Source organism: Pteropus alecto, unplaced genomic scaffold (assembly GCF_000325575.1).
Source record: "Pteropus alecto unplaced genomic scaffold, ASM32557v1 scaffold86, whole genome shotgun sequence".
In the NCBI taxonomy this organism is placed as follows: domain Eukaryota; kingdom Metazoa; phylum Chordata; class Mammalia; order Chiroptera; family Pteropodidae; genus Pteropus; species Pteropus alecto.
Genome location: NW_006442109.1, coordinates 912,210 through 931,936, shown reverse-complemented (window position 1 = coordinate 931,936; position 19,727 = coordinate 912,210). Strand labels below are relative to the sequence as shown.

Sequence of the window (19,727 nt, the reverse complement as noted above, 5' to 3'; positions counted from 1 at the left end):
GTAAATAGGTGCCTGCCAGTCAGGGTGGTTTACATTTGAGTCCATGTGGACAGGTGTTTCAGATCCTTCTCTGCTTGTAGTTGTTGATGAGTCCAGAGATAACTTTTTAAGTTCCTGTCAAAATATACCTAATAGCTGTTTTTTAGGGACTCATTCATAATTAGGCCCATAAATTAGGAAAGGGAAGAAAGAAAATGGCTAAAGTCATCACAATTTGTGATGTGTGATTGTGAAGGAATTTTTGACTGCTGTAAATTCCAAATTCGTTTAGGTTATGTAGGTAAGGAGGAGTGACGGTGAGGCTTATGGTAGAGTGTACATTTCTTGAATGGCAAAGAGTATAACAATACCTCTTACACCTGTGAGAATTAAATGATGTTACTATATATAAAAGCTTTTTGAAATTGCAGTGCATTATGCAAATGTTCATTTTATGCAAAAATAGTAATATGTGAGAGCTTACAGCCAAATTAAGTTTTATCTTGTCTAAATCCCTCATGCATATATGTCAAGAATAGTTTGATTTATAAGTAGCTCTGAATTTTCTAGTAAAAATAGAAATGATTTGAATGTTTGAAATCTATGTGTGTTATCCAAATCTTTTTAAAGATTTTGTTTGCAATATCTTTAGTAACATGTACTCTATCACCCATTTGGGCAACTAGGAGGCATGCACCTAAGTAATTTAATTGTTCAAATTATTTTAAAGTAACTTTAAAAATAATACTATGACTTCATGTCTTAAATTCTTTAGTACCAACAAAGGCAAGACCAAGATGTGAAGCAAGTTGAACACAAGCCAGCACAAAGTCGTATAATACATGTGAGAAATAAATCGGAAATTTCACTTTCACAACAGCAAGGTAAGATTCATTTTCTTGTAATGATATAATAGTTTGATACTTGTCCTGATAGCGAACAAATATATAATGAGAAATCTTTACTTTTACATACATCTTGCTAAGTCTTCTTTTTGTCTGTTTTTTCTCATTTGGTCCATTTAAAGAATCTGGTATCATATTTGATGATATATTTGTTAGTTCTTTTTACCAATAAACTCTATTGCTAAATAGATTTAAAAAACTCTCAGCTAGTGTTTTTCCTTTAATCTTACCTTTTGGTTCTTGTACAAGTGAATGTCTTTTTATCTACATATGGATTTGTATCTATATCATAGTTGTCTGTTTTGAATTATAATATGATAAAGTCAGGGGTTATGGCTGTTAAGTAAGGTGCTTTGTAAAGGTTAGTTAGTGTTATGTGGTGATATTGACCAAGTACAACTTAAAAAAAAAGAATTCTTACATTAAATGCTATCATATGAATGAACTTTTCTTGCTTCCTAGTCATTTAAATTTCATATAACCTAATTCTGAAATTTAGCAGTAGAAATTAAGAAGTCTTCTGTTTAAAACTTTCTATTCACAATCCAGGAAGAAGTATTTGGAATATTTTAAGTGGTGAAATGTTTTTCTTTGTTTTTATAATTATGCTTTTTTATTCCACTTATTGAGTGCCAGTATAATTGCAAATATAACTATGCATTTGGCATTTTAGGGAGGCCCCAAATTAAGAAGCAATTTATTAAGATTATGCTATATGAGGTTTAGGTTTTTACTTTCCTGTTTGTTTTCTGTTCCTCTCTTGCTCCAACTTGTGACAACTTTGCCTTCCCAACTACTTTTTTAACCTAACCGTGGTATAGTAGCATTAATATTATATTTTAGAATCCTATGGATAATTGCCTATAAAACTCTTCTTATGGTATTTAAAAATTAATCATGACAGTATATAAAGCAAATGAATATTACTACCATAGTATCAGGACTGATAATGTCCTTCAGCTGAGTACCGTTATCATTCATGGTCAATGACTTTACATTTAATTTAGTTTTTAAAAAGTTATAATTTCTTAAAATTATAAATGTCTCCTGGGGGGATGTTATATGCAGTAAAATGATCATTTTTCTCAGCTTATAGGAAAATGTCTTTGGTAAGATTTTAAAGGTAAATATCTCTCTTTAGGAAAGTGACATTATTTCATCTAAATGAATGTCTGACCACAAGATGGCAACAGTTAAATTTTTGTTGACTTACAACAATGCCATTAAATAATGTCCAATTATCATTTAATAAGTCAATAAAAATCATTGGAATAAAAGAAACTAAGTTGTTACTGGTAAGAGGAAGTTTTATTTAGAAAGAATTTAGAACAGTGAACTTAATGTGTGTAAATTTGTTTCATTTAATTTTACATTGAATACAGAAGTTAGGAGAGCAGACCTATGTCAGCTTTGACTAAGACAAATAAATACCCAGTGAGCTATAAATAGAGCATTTTAAATAGAAGCCAAGTGTTTCACTCTATAATTGATATGTATCTCCATACTGAATATTTTTTGAATGAATATAATTGCCTTGGCAAATACAGTCAGTTTTGACTTTTTTCCCATACATTTTCTGGGTTTTATTTTTTCTCTGATGAAACTCTGAGACATGGCCAAATGTTTCAGAGAATAGGAGAGTCAGAGTGCCAAAATAATCCTCTAGGGTTCTCAGGACTTTGGGTGACCTTGAAGGAATTCAATCCTATCTCATACACAGAGGCCTTGAAGATAATGAAGCAAATTCACCTTATCACAAGGGAATCAAAACCACATCTTGTTTGGCAGATAAATGTTTCGAAGAATACTTGAACCCCAAATTATGACTATTTCAGGAGGAAGTATCATGTATTTTACTCTGAAATGCATAATAGCTTACTATGTGTGCACAAAAAATCAAGCAGTTTACTAGCAGTAGCAGCTCTTTCAATGATCGTCCGTTAAAAACTAACGGAGGATATGGCAAGACATAGATTCTAGCACTGTGCTTCTGGGAAATCTGTAAAATCCTTGTTCCCACTCCCCCTTGGTTATTACTTTCAGATTTTAATATAAAAGAGAGATTGAATTGATTGTTCTGACAGATGGCATCTTTGGAGTCAAAGAGTAAAACTCTTTCATCTGGTGTTGAATTCATTGGGTATATTTTCAGCCACATATATGTTGCCACTTACCTGATTCTATGTCCCAGTTAATGTGCCTAGTAGTTTTATAGTGAAAGCAACTTTTTAAGTGATTTTTATGTCATTTAAATTTTTCCCCTTCACTGTACAAGTTAACTTTCTTCAATACAAATGAAAGACTAGATTTAAATCCATTTTATTCATTGTGAACCAGGAACAATTAATTCTGTAGTGATATATTAAAATAGCTAACTTTAAAAAGTATTTTCTGCCTTTTTCTCTTAAAATTAAAAAACCACTAATAAATAATAATTAGAAAGTCAGACATGCTATACAATAATCAATAAGGAAAACAGATCATATGTTTTGTGATTATGCTAAGGCAAGTTGTCAAAGTTGCTTGAAAATCTCAGACTTCTTCAGTTTTCTTATTTGTAGATTATATATGTTGTTCAGAAAATATGTGTCAAAATGCAAAAAGTGATGTGTGATTGCAGTAATTTATCAAAAGCAGATTACATTTTTATTGGAAATAAACTTACAGAATCACAGATTTTTTTGACGTTATATCCTGAGCTTAATTCCTAGCTATCTTAGCACCTTGTATATCACACATATAGTAATTATGACTTTAAATATATGAGAATTAGGAAATTCAAAGCTTATGTATATTTAGAAGCTATTTCCAACCACGTGCAAATGAAATCTTTTTTTTTCAATAAGGTGGTATATTTTTGCCTTTGTATTTCATATATAGCTAAATTACTATAGCTATCAGAATTATAATTGATCTTAGTAATTTTAAAATCACAGTTAAAAGTTTAAGTTGCTTTTTTTGTTCCTAAGGTATATGACAAGTGATTTCAAAACCATGTGTGGAAGACCAGTCTTCCCCAAATCTAAGTGCTTAACAAGCATTATCTGAATAAATGTATCTTCTGCAAATCCATGCTATTATTGATTAATAAAATAGAAATTCATTTTTAAATGTTGCCTGATTTGGGAATTCTCTTTCCACCTTGGATGAAGAAAGTGTAAAGAGTGTCACTTCTACCCTATCTGTAATAAAATGTCAGATAAACTACAAAATCATAACATTTTTAAACCCATCAGAGAACTTGTGATGCAGAACAACTAAGTTGCCCAAAGTCCAAGGAAAGACGGAATCCTCTGAAGAGATGGGACACAAGCATTATCTAAGTGTGCCAGAGCACAATCACAGGAAGAAATACAAGTCACCATACAAGTGGATAAGTTGTATTTGGCTAAACTTTATTAATGGGTTGCTGAAGACCAAACATACCAATACTGATATAAGGGATGTTTATCCTCACTTGAAGTCTCTTTTCCACAGACCTAGAAGAAGAAAAATTAGGAAGCAAGGCAGGAGACTAGAGAGATTATTCCTTCACCTGTACAGACCTGAAAGAGGAGAGTTCCAGAAAGACTGGATGCCCCATTTGGACCATTTTCCTGAAAGAACAAAAGCCTTAAGTCACTGGGGAAGGGGCAGCATATCTGTCACCTCCAAAGTATAGGAGAAAACCCATTGTGGCTGGGGGAAGAGTAAAGAAAACCCATTCACTTTTGGGGGAAAGGAAGGAAATAGTCTTGATCTCACAATCTTATATCAATATTGTTAGAGATCTCTTACTGATGGGAGAGGATAGGAAACTCACTTACATAAAACTTGCTAAAGGGACAAGGCAGAGTTTGGCTGCCACTGAGAACAGAGACAGGATCACTGAGAAACCCCCATCACAAGACCAGGGCATACAGGATCTGCTTGGGACTGAAGCTGGACCAGGACAACAGAGAACTACTCCTTCCCGGTCCCTCACTATGAGACCAACAAGTATTTGAGTAATAAGAAGCAGCAGTCTACCAGTGGGCAAGGTACAGAGTGTAGAGAGGAGAAACTCCCTTTTTGTTTTTTTTGCAGGTGCACAGTGAAGCTGAAAGCTAAAGGTAGAACAAGAACATTGAGAAAAACACTCTGGCGTACTAGGGCCCATCCTAAACACAGTATAACACTAGAGGATTTTTAAGCTGGTGGTACCCCGAAGTTAACTGCAGCAACAACAAAACTCAAAGCCAACTTAACTCCTGACTTAATTGATTCAATTCTTTATATTAATGGACTAACTGAAGAAGAGATGTCCCCATTTCCAAGCTTAAATACCACTTAACTTCATTCTCTATTGTCTTAGTTACACTCAATGTCTGGAATTCAGTCATACCAAAAAAAAGCATGAAAACAACAACAGTCCACACTTACGAGACAAAGCAATTAAGATAAGACTCACAGATGACTCAGTTGGTAGAACTGTCAGGGAATTTAAAATAACTATGATTAATGTAGAAATCATTATATTAGTAGAAAAGATAGACAAAACATGCATGAGCAGATAGGAATTTGAGCAGAGAGATGGAAATTATAGGAAAGGGTCAAATAGAAATGTGAAGGGGAAAGACAGTAGTAAAGATGAAGAATGACTTCACTGGGCTTATCAGTAGACTCAACATAAGCAAAGAATCAGTAAATTTGACGATAGTCATTTGAAATTGAAACAGAATGGGAAAAATTTTTGAGCATCCAAGAACAATATCAAGTATCCTAACATATATTAATTGGAATCCCAACAAGAAAAGAGAAAGCAAACAGAAGAGAGTACTTAAAGAGATAATGACCAATAGTTTTATAAGAACCATGGAGAATATCAGACTACAGTCCAAGAATTTCAGAGAACTCCAAGTGAGATTAAAAGAAAAAATTCTTATACACACCATATTCAAGCTAATGAAAACCAAAGAGAAAGAGAAAATGTTTTAGGAAGCCAGAAAAAAAAGGTATATCACTTACAGAAGAAGAAAGATAAGAAATACTTCAATTTCTATTACAAACCCACAGTCCAGTTGACAATGGAGTGACATTTACAAAGGAAAAAGAAAAGTTAAATTAACCCAGAATTCTGTATCTAGCAAAAATGCTTTTCAAAAATGAAGGCAAAATAAATACTTTTTTTTTTCCAAGTAAATGAAAACTGAGAGACCAACAAGTTAAAGGAAATTTTTCAGGTAGAAATTAAAAGATAACCAAAAAGAAGCTTGGATTTAAGAAATGAAGAGCTTCTGAGGTGGTTAAACAAAGGTATAAATAAAAGAATTCTTATTTCAATCACTATAAAAGATAATTGTCCAAAGCAAAAATAATACCAATATATTATCTATTTATAGAGCCTGTAAAAATAAAATGATAGTGATAGCATGAAATATAGGATGGAGAAATTGAAGTATACTGATGGTTTCATACAGTATATGTTGTGATATAATATTTTTTGAAAGTAGAATATGGTAAGTGATAGATGTATATTGTAAACTAATCATTAAAATATTTTAAAATAATACTAAATTAAAACTACTCAATTACTCCAAGAGGGCATAAAATGAGGGGAAAAGAAACAACTGTCAATAAGAAACTTGCTTTAAATATAAAGACATAGATTAAAAGTAAAAAGATAGAAAGAAGATAAACAATGCAAACACTAATTAAAAGAAGCCTGAGTGGCTATATGAACATCAGCCATATCAGAGTAAAGACTATCAAAGCATACAATTTTACCAAAGATAGAGACATTAAACAATGATAAAAGGGTTAATTCATCAAGAAGATATAACAATCTTAAATATGTATATATCTGACACCATCACTTTAAAATACACGAAGGAAGAATTGGTAGTACTCTGAGGAGAAATAGACAAATTCACAATTATAATTGGAGATATTAACTCTCCTTAGTAAGAATTACAAAAAGTAAATAGAAAGTCAGACTATAGACCTAAGCAACAATATCAACCAATCTGACCTAATTGATACAAAGCCGATTACACTTGTTAAGTACACATAGAGCATTCACCAAGATTGACCTTATTCTGTGTCATGAAACAAACTTCAATAAATTTAAAACAGTTGAAATCGTACAGAATATATCCTCTGATTTCAGTGGAGTTAAAAATCAGAACTTCTAATAATAATAAGAAAGGAAATAAATAACAGAATGAAATTGAAGACATAAATATAGCAGAAACTCAATGAAACCAAAAGCTGGTTCTGTGAAATGATTAATAGAATTGATAAACCCTAGCCAAGGTGATGAAGGAAAAAAAGGGAAAACACACAAATTATCATTATTAGGAATTAAAAAGGAGAAACCAGTACAAATTCTACAGAAATTAAGAGATTGTAAGGCAGTATTATGAATATCTTTTATGCTCATAAATTTGGCAATGTAGTCAGAATGGAAAATTTTTCTCTCCTTGTTTGAGAAGAAACTGATAACCTAAGTAATGTTATATTTACTAAAGGAAAATGAATTCTTAGTTTAAAATGTTCCAACAAAGAAAACTCCAGGCTCAGATGGCTTTCCTGGAGAATTCTACCAAATATTTGATGGAAAAATAATACCAATTCTACTCGAACTCTGTGAGAAAACAGAATAGGAAAGAACTCTTTCTAGTGTTACCCTGATAATAAAACCAGACAAAGATAATACTGGAAAAGAAGGTTATGGACAAATATCTCTTATGAACATAAACACAAATTCTTCTACAAAATATTAATTGAATCAAACAATATATAAAAAGATAGTCAATTATGATCAAGTGGGATCATCTCAGTAAAATAAGATTGGTTCAACATTCAAAATCAATATTAGTCACCATATGAAAAGACTAAAGAAAAAAAATGATGATCTCAATAGATACAGAAAAGCTTTTGACATTATTCAACATCTATTCACGATTAAAATTTCAGAAAACTAAGAATCAAAGGACAACACAGTAAAAGACATTTACAAGAAACCTATAGCCAACATCACACTTAATGGTGAAAGATTAAATGCTTTCCCAATAAATTAGAAACAAGGCAAATGAAATCTGCTGTCACTACTTCTATTCAAAAATCATACTGGCAGTCCTAGCCAATGCAGTAATGCAAGAAAAAGAAATAAAAGGCATATGGATTAGAAAAGGAAAAATAAACATTATTATTTGCTGATGCATGATTGTCTGTAGAAACTCCAACAAGGCCTACAAAAAAAAAAAACCTACTAAAACTAATACATGATTATATCAAGACAGGCTACAATGTCAATATATAAAAATCAGTGATATTTCTCTGTACTAGTAGTGAGAAATTGAAAATTATAATTAAAAACTATAATATATAACAACAGAAACATGAAATACTTAGGTATAGATCTAATAAAATATTTGCAATATTTGTGTGCTAAAAACTGCAAAAACAGCCAATGAGAGAAATTAAAGAGAACTTAAATAATTGAATAGATGATCATATTTTCATGTAATAGAAGACTCAAAAATAAGATGTCAGTGCTTCCCAACTTGATCTATATGTTCAGTGCTATCTCAATCAAAATTCTAATAAGATTTTTGGTAGAAATTGACAAGCTAAATTTAAACTCGTAAGGAAAAGCAGAAGGCCTATTATAGCCAAAATAATTTTTAAAAAGAAAAATAAGGTAGAGGATTTATATTATGTGATTCTAAAACTTACTGTAAAGCTATAGTAATCAAGATAGTGTAATATTGGCATAAAGATTGACAAATAGATCAATAGAATAGAATAGAATCCAAAAATAGTTCACACATGTATAATCAATTGATTTTTCAGAAGTGGCAAAGAATTTAATGGAGAAAGGATAATCTTTTCAACAAATGGTATTGAGACAAGTGGTCATCTGTATGTAAAAAGGAACCTCAACCCATATCTCACAAAAGAGTAAAAATGAGCTCAAAACAGATCCTAAGTCTAAATATAAAGTCTAAAATTACAGAAATTCTAGAAGAAAATATAGGAGAAAATCATTGTGACCTTTAGTTGGACAAAGATTTTTAAGATATTACAGAAAAACCATAGATCATAAAATAATATATTGATTAATTAGTCAAAATAAAAACATGTTCTTCAAAAGACAATGTTAAGAGAATGAAAAAAAGACAAACTGTAGATTGGGAGAAAATATTTGCAAATCCATTCTGATTATGAATTTGGATCCAGAATTTATTTTAAAAACTCACAAAACTCCTAGTAGGAAAATGAACAATCCAATTTTAAAAATGGGTAAAAGATTTGAATAGAAAGTTCATCAAAAAAGCTATGTAGATGATAATTAAGCACATGAAAAGATGTTCAATATCATTAGTTACTTGAGAGATGCTAATTAAAAATTAAATACCCATCAGGTTGGCTGAAATTAAAGAAACTGATAATCCCGTGCATTGATGAGGAAGCAGAGCAACTTGAATTCTCATACATTGCTGGTGGGAATGCAAAATGCTACAACCACGTGGGAAAACAGTCTGGCAATTTTTAAATAAAATTAAATATAAATTTACCAAGAAAACTGAAAACTTACGTTCACACAAAACTTGTACTCAAATATTTTTTAGCAGTTTCATTCATGATTTCCCAAAACTGGAATCAACCAAGATGTCCTTCAACAGGTAAATGGGTAAACAATGTGTGGTACATCCATACAATGGAATACTACTCAGCAGTTAAAAGAAATGGAGTACTGATATACACAACAGTGTGGATGAAACTCAGCTGCATTATATAAAGCAAAAGAAGCCAAATTCATAAGGCTGCAAACTGTTTTTTTATGGCAAATATATTTTTATGACATTTTGAAGAAACAAAATTAGGTGGAGAACAAACCAGTAGTTTCTTAGGAGTTAGAGTAGGTTTTGACTACTCCATGTTATCATCTCATTTATTCCTTACAATATCTCATTAATTCCTTACAGTGCATGCCATACAGGTAGTTTTATTTCCATTTTGTAAGAGTGAAGGATAAGGTTCATGAAGGTTAACTAATTTTCCTACAGCATACAGTTTAGAAAATGAAAATATGGAATTCAGGTCTGTATCTGCCTGAGTACAAAGTTGATGCTCTTTTCCTTGTTTTATATCATTTTTTCAAGCTCTTTACTAGTTTGATCATGCTCTAGTCAGTATATCTTGCATAGAGATACACTAGGACAGAATACAATCACTGCCAAGTGTGGTAGATCTGTTTCCATACCTACAACGATGAAACTAGCATTTGTCAAATGCTTTTCAGCTGACAAAGAACTCTCACAATGAAAAAATATTTCATTTTTCCAGCAAACTTGTGAGTATGTAAAAATATTTTTATAATTGTTTTTATTACATAGATGATAAAAGTGAGGCTCACAGAGGTTGGTTAGTAATCTCACTACTCCGTCTCAATGTCCACAGAAGTTTTTAAAAACTGTTGCTTGATACTGTGCTTTTCAGTGTTCTAATAAAACTGTCCAAGATTTTTTTCAATGATTTGATATCAAACTAAGTTTTCTACCTTCTGTAGTTGTGCAGTTGATTTTTTAGGCATTAATATCCTTTAACCTTAATATTATCCAGAGAAGTATCTCGACTGGTCTTCCTATATTCATTTTTGATTCCTTGTTGTCTGTTATCTACCCAGAGCAAGAATGATTCATATTCAAATATGAATCAGATCACATGACTCCCTGTTCAAAACCCTCCAAAGACTTCTTTTTGTACCAGAATAAAGTTCAGACTCCTCACAGTGATCTAAAAGGTCTGCACGATCTGGCCCTTGTCTTATTCTCTGAAATCATATCAGGATCTATTATGAGATAAAAACTTGTTAAACGCAATTACTTCTTATAAAACTTATGCTAGTCTATTGGGTTGAAATCTTTATATGTATAAGCACCCCATGAAAGTAGAAATGGGCAATTTCTGAATAAGTGCATAAATAATTATCAGTATACCTAATGATATACTGGGTTTTTTTTTCATGAGTTAATCCAAGGTCTAAGAAATAATTTGCTAATAAATCTAAGACAGACTGCCTTTGTTAATCATTTTGTAAGAGAGTTCATTCCATGTGTTGAAAAAAACTTTTAACAAACTTTTAATAGAACTGATTCATTGATGAGTGATATGTTTATTCTTAATTCCTCTTATGTAAGATTTCAATAAATGACATGTTTCTTTTTTTAGTTTTTCTTTTCTTACTTTTTACATAGTTATTCAGCTCATGGTTATAATAGCAGAAACTGATTTTTTTGATTTGATGATTAAATTTAGTCAATAAATTACTCTGATATGGGATATATACCTACAAAAGTCTTTAAGTGAAATGTTACTGTCAAAGTTATCTTAAAAAATCTAATTGTTAATCTATGTTATATTTGTCAACTCAGAATGTAGAGGCATTTTCTATTCTGAATGAGCTTCACACAGTAAGGCTATAGGGAACCCTGGCACTTTTTTCCTGTGAATATAATTGCTATGATACTGTCCCAACTAATGAAGTTGGGGAAAAAATCAATTCGGTAGAAATGTAGTTCTGAGAAACTTGTGATTATTGCTTTTCATGTCATTCTGCCTACATTAAAACAAATCAGACACAGGAAGTCCTGGAAATATTATGTTGGATATTTTCTAATTACTGTGTCAGCATGATCAATCATTTTCTAAATTTGCCAGTTTCCTGAAATAGCTCAGCCTATGTTCATAGCACTTTACAGGAAGCAGCACCAAATTAGTTTCTATGTCCCTATATATTTCTCTTGATGCCACAAAAGTATATATTGTATAAAGGAAATATTTGTCTTTGGCAAAAGGCCTGTACACCAAACTACAATTAATGAATACAAGAATTAGAAATCAAAACTTTGTTTAGTCTGAGGAAAAACAATTCTTTAAACTGTAACCACATGGCTGTTTCTTGTTTGCATCAACTCTGGGTGACTGTTATTGTCTTCTGTGAATTCTCTGGGGCAGAGGCCTGACTTTGTTGAATGAGCCAATTGTTTTCCTTTGTGTTGCCCATCTAGTAAGTTCCCATCTGGTTTGTATCAGACTGTTTTCACAGCCAACAACTGCTGCCTTCTCTATATCCTGACACTTCAGGGCCCCACGCTATCAAAGCACTGCTGCTATGGCCTTGCTGGCAGGGCCTATACAGCTGTGTCTCACAGCTTGGAACTATTACCTAGAGTAATGGTAATGTAGAACTTGGGCTGGCCCTTATTCCCATTGGTGTCGTGTGTACAGTGAGCAGAATCCACCCTGGCTTCCCCACCCCCTTGCCCTGAAACTTACTATTAAACAGAAAATCTTTAAAGCTCTAATTTTAGGATATGGAATGGTGGTGTTCTTATTTTCTAGTGGCTTCCTGTATTTGAAAGCTCATTTTTCATTCTATCACTCTTTTTCAAAAGTTATCAGGTCTGGTCTTGGTCAAGCAAACCGGTCACTATGTCACATTTAATTTTTGTTTCTAACTTTAGTTAGGAATGGCTAGATATGGAAAAATCCACTGTAAAGGCTATACAAATAATACAGTGTATTTTTAGTGATAGTCACAGGCCATAAGTTGAATGAAGTTTTTATATTTAGGAAGGATTTTCATCTCAGAAAATGGATTTTCTGTGTGTAGATTATAGAGACATTTAGGTTCAAACTGCCTAGTAACTATTAAGGAGTTATTTGCCTTCAGCTTTGTTTGCTATCAAAGGTCATTTATAATAACGTGATAATCGTGGTCTTCTCTAACAACTGTAGACTCGTGTGATTTAAGTTTTAGGAGTTATTGTTGAATAAGTGTTAGAATTGAGTTTAAATGTAGTTATGATGTCATTGCTTTTTATAAACTGCAACAGCAAAATTTTTTGCACTAAAAATAAGTAATTAAATGGCTTTTACAGAACATATTAATATTTTAGAAATATCATGCTTTATAATATGCTTAATAAAATGCTTTCAAGATTAGTTAAAATGAGATTAGTTTGTGCTTTCAATTTGAGTGGCTAATTATTGCAGAACATCAAGTATCCTAAATAATGAGTCCTGTGAGAGTCAAATTAGAACAACAACAACAATCACTTCTGCTTCTAAATAATTTCAGCTCACTGGTATTTCAGGATTTTAAGAAAAGAATTTGTCTTTATGGTCAGCAGGATGGCCCATGTAACTATTCACTAGCAGTAACTATTCACTTGATATTAAAGGCTACCTGGTAAGCAAGGTTAGCTATTTGGCTATTTCGATAACGTCAAAACACTTCAAAACTGTGAAGGAATCATCTTTTAATTCCTGCAACTAATCTATTTTTTTCAATTTCCTCTTTTTATGGAAATATAATATACACACAGAAAACTACACATAAGTATACAACTGAAAGAATTTCCAGAAACTAAGCTACTTTTATAACTTGTACCCAGCTCAAGAAACAGAACATTGCCAACACCCCTGAAACCCCCTCATGTTCCCTTTCAATCACAGCTTGCACCCCTGAAAAGGTAACCACTATTCTGACTTCTAACAGAATGTATTAGTTCTCTTGTTTTTGTACTTTAAATAAATGAAATTATACAGAAGGTATGGCTTCTTTCATGAGGCAAACCTATTATCATTTTTAAGATTCTTTTTGTTTTCAAACCATTATAGCATACTTTTATAAATAATTATCTGAGAGGAACTTGTTTTAGTAGCTGTGTCACAGGCTGTTCAACCCCACAGGAAGTGCATTGTAGATAAAGTTGTCTCTTAAAACATCAAGTCTCTCAATTCTCAACCAAATTTTAATGCTGGAATGTCCCTCTAGACATTCCTGCCCCTAAAAGGCAGAACTCTCTTTGTCATAACACCACACAGCAATACATTCAAGCACTTAAATGGTTTTTAATGAGCTTGAATAATTATATATACATTATTCAAATAAATCATGGTCTGTATTCAGGATAGATGGCTCATCTATTCTCTGAATTGCCAATCAGCTTCTTGGCATTCGAATATAAGCTTTTGTGCTGCTGTTAAGACACTACTTCTGAAAATGCTGTTATTGGGCATGTTGTATACCTACTAGATATGCAGCCAGTGAGTAACTTAATCTGGGCAGATTATTTAAAAAGTGTTAACTTTTTAATATATATTTTAACTACTATAATAATATTTATAATATTCTTTTTTTTGTCAGTGAGCTTAAATTAGTATAGAAGATCTGGCTGTTCTGAATGTTATTACATTTTATATTTCTCCTTATTAGATTTTGTTTCAAATTCTGGACATCACTCATTTAAAAACTCTTGTTTTGTTGGTTAAAAATATGTATTAGTGAGTCTTCGTCTATATATCCTTATTTTGCAGTTAATGACTCTATAGTACTATATAGTTTTGTTAAGTAACCCATAAAGCATTTGTATAACAATAATGTAATGATTTACAGATTTAAGTATTTCTATACTATTGATTCTTACTAAATTAAAGATAGTTAAAAGAGCAGAAGATAAACTTTCAAACCAAAAAAAAAAATTATAAAGCCCAAGATTCTATCCTTTTAAATATCACTTTTTGAAATAGTATGAAAAACGTGGTTTATTTTCAAATTAGCATTATGTAGCTACAAGATTTTGAATGACTATTTAAAATAAAAAGCTAAAGTATTGAAATATGGCTTGTTTGGAAGGAGCATAATATACAAGTCGTACAATCTCAGTTCCCTCTGTGTGCCCTAATTTAAAGTGCTTTCAGCAGTATCCCTGCTTTCCCAGCCTTGGATTCTATTTCCAGATCTAAGATCACTTGTTCTTATTTTGTGGTATCTTTAAACATTTAAATAAAGGTTGACACATTTGCCTTTTGCAGTAAAAGTAAAAGGTTAAATTTTATTCATGGTAATTATGACAATTTTTAGTCAGTATTAACCATTCAGAATTTTTGTAGAAATTTGTAGATAAAATATTTAAAAATTTTCTCTTCTTATCCTTTGACTTAAATACCAATGAGTACTATATTTCTTCAATTTTGAACAGAATGAGGAAGTGTATGAATCAACAAACTCGATAAGCAATGTTCAGATGATTTTGGCTGGGTGTAGGTTGTGTTTGCTACTTTAATCCTCATCTGTAGAGCACAATACTTACTCTTCCAGTAAACTTCATCATCCAGCAAGTGAGAATTATGAGGCTACTACTTGTTACAAGAATAAATGACAAGTAACTGATAGTGACATAGTGGCTTTTTTTACTATTAGGAGAAATCATTGCAGAAATCATGATTCTCCCTCAGTTTTGGTAGAAGAGAGTTTTATTTATGTTTATAATAACAGAACAACAATGTGTAATAGCTACCATCTATATATACTTCCAATGTGTGACACTCTAAGAAGATCCTTAATCAAACCAATTAGTTAAGTAATGTTATTCTCATTTGAGGAACCAGAGGCTCAGAAAGGTTACATATTTTGCCCAACGCCACATAGCTAATAAATGACAGAGCTGGGAGTCAGACCAAGCCCAACTCCAAAAGCAAAGGCTATGCTCTTAAACATTATACTATATTTCTTTCCTTGATGATTTTTTAAAAAGTAGAAAAAATAATTTCTGATTATTACTTACAGGTCTTAGTATCTGAAGACATATCCTAGTAGAAGAATATGAAAAAGTTTGGAGGTGGGGAAAGAACTGTTTACTATGAGTGTTAGTTCCTACTACTAATTTGTGACATTGATTTCTTTGTCAGTAACCTCTCTGAATCTTGATTTCTTTATTAGTAAGAATAAGATGATTTTGAAAAGATCGCCTAACAGAAATGACTTTTTTTTTTTATCAATTGGGAAAAGTTAGAAAATAATCACAGGGTAAATAATAATAAAACTACCATTTATTGAGTGCCTACTCTGTAGGCACTACTCAAAGTTATTTATATATATCATCTTAGTTAATGATTATAAGAAACCCACGAAGCAGAGGAAGAAATTGAAGCACAAAGTGGTGATTTCTTTCAGGTCTCACAGCTAGTTCATGTTGGCACTGTGATTTGCATTTAGGCCCCTTAGCTTCTGAGTTTGTGCTTTTAGCCACTAGCTTATAGCCACCTCTCTAATACAGAGTCCGGTTGTCATTTATTTGCAATTAAAAAAAAATCTTACATACCACAGTATCGAATAGCTAGAAAAAAGTGGCTATTTCCCCCCCCCCAAAAAAGATCTATAAAAGATCACAGAGTGGTGTATCCATTTGACATAAAGATTTCAGAAACATTGGTCAGCTGAATATTTCTTGAGCAACTATATGCAAAGAACTGAATCTCAGGGAAAATGAAGAAGGATAATGGAGAGAAACCATTTATTTTCTTGTCCTTTAAGAAAATCCAGCATTGCAGTAATTTTACTTGGTCTGTGTTATTGAAGACATAAAAATAATAACAGATTTTGTATGTTTTTTTTCAATTTAGATGTTTATACTAATTAGTTTTGTTGAATATAAAGAGATCTAAACTAAAGTATACTTCAGTTTGGAGTAATGAAGTAGTTGTCATTTTTCCGTTAAAATTCATTTTTTAAACTAAAACATGCTCCATTTTTTATTGCAAAGAAAATGGAGCATATGAAATTTACATTTATATTATTATGCACTTAGAAGAGTGTTTCACTGTAGCAGCAACCCCCTTTGGAGATACAGCCCTTTAGAGTGTAGGCCTATCAGAATAGAGGGAGCCCTTGTTACTTTGAAAAAGCTCCCAAAATGATTCAGGCTTTCCTTTCTCTCTACCCCAAGCCTCTGTTGAAAATCACTGGGTTAGAAAAGCTTTCACAACTCCTTTCTCCAAAGCCATATATATCACCTTCTTAAAGAGAATAAAAAAGAAGACCATAGAACAAGAAGAGGAAAGGAAAAATTACCAATAGAAGAAGAATTTGAGTTATACAAGTGGAAACATCAGCAGCTAGCAGTGGTGCAATATTAAAAGGCAGGGAGCTCAATTAGGTATTAGCCTTTTAAAATCCCTTATATTTTAGGTGGAACAGGAGCATTAGTTGGAAGATTTGCTCACTACTCTCAGTCTGCTCTGTTAGTTTTGTCTTTCCGGTGAAGGAGGATCGAGACAATTTCTTATTTCTCTCTGTGGTCTTCACAACACCTAGTGTAATGATAGGTACATGAAAGGCACTTAAGTTTCTTTTAATTGAACCCTTGTTGGACCTAAAGTTTAGTTTCCTATTTCTTAGTTTCCACCCAGTTTTATTTTGTATGAAAAGGAATGATGTTGCTTATTTCTTACCGTAACATAATAGATAAGTTTGAGTTCTGGGCTTGGAGGCAACCACTTCAGAGAAGACTGCACTTAATTTTTCTTGCTACAAACAAGTGATTCCTCAGTGGAAGGGGCTTCTGAGGTGGTGCTGATACCCGTTTCCACGTATATCCTTTAGGTGCCATGTAGAAAGGTGGCTCTAATAAGCTGGAGGGGCCAAGCGAGAACATCTGTCCCTCTCAGAAACTCAGAGGAGAATGAGAAATGACCATAGGCAGTGTCTAGTAGTGACATCATAGTAACATCACTTTTAATGAATTCAAAGATTTTTTTTTAAAACAATTTTAAAGTTGGATATTCAGTTTTGGTCTATTTGCAGATTATCAATATGTATAAGTAAGTTGTATTTGCCCACAGTCTTATCTTTATAAACCTATATTTTCTTCTAAAACTATTCTTTTTAAGCTTTGATTTTTCTTCATTGATCTGTATTACATTTAATTTTTAAACATATTTAATTTTTATGTTTCCTACAATATAACTGCAATAGTTTAACATGAATGTTTGTCACCAGTGAGAATATGTTGCTCGGTTTAATGCGCTATGTAATGCTTAAAATCACATTCGTTTAATTATCTTCTTTTAAATCCACCTGAAATTTTTGTGAAATAAAGGAAGCTTTAGAGATGAGTTTTTTATCTTAGAAAAAGATTAGAAAAAACTGATTATACCTTATTATGAATTTTTTCCAAACCATTTTGCCCTAAGAATTTGTTTGAAACAATGGTTGTTGACAGTTATTGACTGTATCTCAGAGCATAGGTTGACAGCATGCCATGAACAGGGGTAAATGCCTTTGTCCTGAGAACTGTATGTACCACAGGTTTCTCTCTTCACTTATTTAACATTTCTCTGCTTTGTAATTTTCTAACCACACAGAATTTCCCCCAGCCTATTTCATTTTAATATTAAAATTTGGCTTTGGTTTAACATGGTAGGGCTTCTCTGTGCTCGCTGACAACTTTGTTGGTTGTTTGAACAAGATTATATTGGGCAGTATTGCCCCAGGCTAGCCTAGGGAGAAGGGGAATTCTAAACTTCTTTTTGTAATGACTAAATCCTTACGTAAGGGAATCTGAAAACATTTAATCTTGGGAGAAATGGCCCCTGCGTTTCTTAATACAAATTGCACATTCTCTTATGATCCTTTGCTTCCCCCTTTCCCGCATCTTTGGTGCATAAAGATACTAATCTATTAGATAAAGTATGATTTTATTGACAATCATTAAAATTCATCTGTTTAACTTCCTTCTTTATATCCAGGCCTCTAGATCAGGCTACTGTTTACCTGGTTTTATGAGAGCAACTGTGGGAGTGCATGTGGTTCGTGATCTTTCATAGTGAATAGAAATGAGTCATGACTATGTCTATGCTTAACTGATTTTCTTATAAAAAAATTTTTAATTGTAGCTTCACCAGGTGATATGGATCGGACACAAATTGAGCCCAATCTGTACCTTGCATCTGTATTTACAGGTAAGATTTTTACGTTAAAAGTTGTTGAACTTTGATCTATTCACATTTTTAAATGTTCTTACAATTTCTTTCTCTCATAATAATCAGCATAGTAGAGATAGTAATTCCAGTTTTTTATTCCTCTAAAATATCTGTAAACTCTCCCCAGGTGTAGAAGTCCCTTCATGCACTAAACTCAACTCTCTAGAATTTAGGAGACAGAAAATAAATTTATAATTTTCCTTTGGAAAGTTTATAAAATGTTGAATTAAAAGCCTGCAGGTGTGGTATTCAGAGCTCTGAGGATAGTACTTGAGATAATTCCATCTGGGGGAGGTTATTTGTTGGGACAGGACAGTGTTTAAACTTTGAAGTCAGTTTTAAACAAAGTGAAGCAGCTGGAACCTGGCATAAGAAGAAACAAATCTTTCACATTAACTATTGCTTTTTAGAGGAAAAAGAATTAGAGTTGTTTTTACAGGTGCCAATACATTTATTCTTCCTATAGGAAGAATTTTATCTTAAATTATAAATTTTAAAATAAGCATTTGTCATCTCAAAAAACAGAAGCAATAGTAAACAAAAAATATAATAGGATTTATATATATAAAACATAATTTGGGATGAGACTATAGTAACATTTTAAATCACTCCCTTAAACATGAAAGTAAGGAAAGAAATGTTTAATAGTGACTAATTCTGGAAAGCAGAGGAAAATAAAATATTATATACTAAACATCAAATGACTAAGCACTTTCTTGTAGCAAGACTTGTATTTGTTATCAAGCACTGAAACTGTAATGTTGCAAAATCTGCGGGGCTGGTTTTTTTGGGTTAAGTATGTGAGGAGAATTGAATACAGCAGGATAGTTTAGCAGCTGCTTAAACAAGGAATTAAAGTAAGAGTAGATGAGTCCAGGATGGACAGGAAAAATGCTTCAAGAACTCCAGCTGAAATACTGTAACATTTTCATAGACAGCTGGGAAGCAACTGCATTGCTGGAACTCAGGACTGACTGATTTTAAAGAAAAGATCTGGTCAGCTTGAATCTAAGCAAGCTGTTAGTCAAGAGGAACCATAGACTCTCT

The 19,727-nt window shown here is 32.1% G+C and overlaps 1 protein-coding gene across 9 annotated transcripts in view; it reads left to right on the top strand.

Moving 5' to 3' along the window:
- The window catches only part of KIAA0586 (KIAA0586 ortholog), an 84,382-nt gene that overhangs the window by 57,192 nt on the left and 7,463 nt on the right, over positions 1-19,727 (top strand). For 8 of the 9 annotated variants that reach the window (XM_025038761.1, XM_025038764.1, XM_025038763.1 and 5 more), the window contains 2 exons: positions 755-863; positions 18,594-18,659. In XM_025038761.1, the coding sequence (XP_024894529.1) occupies positions 755-863; positions 18,594-18,659 (175 nt within the window). Of the gene's footprint in view, positions 1-754; positions 864-6,040; positions 11,081-18,593; positions 18,660-19,727 lie in introns of those variants that run through there. The other variant, XM_025038765.1, reaches the window with a different exon arrangement.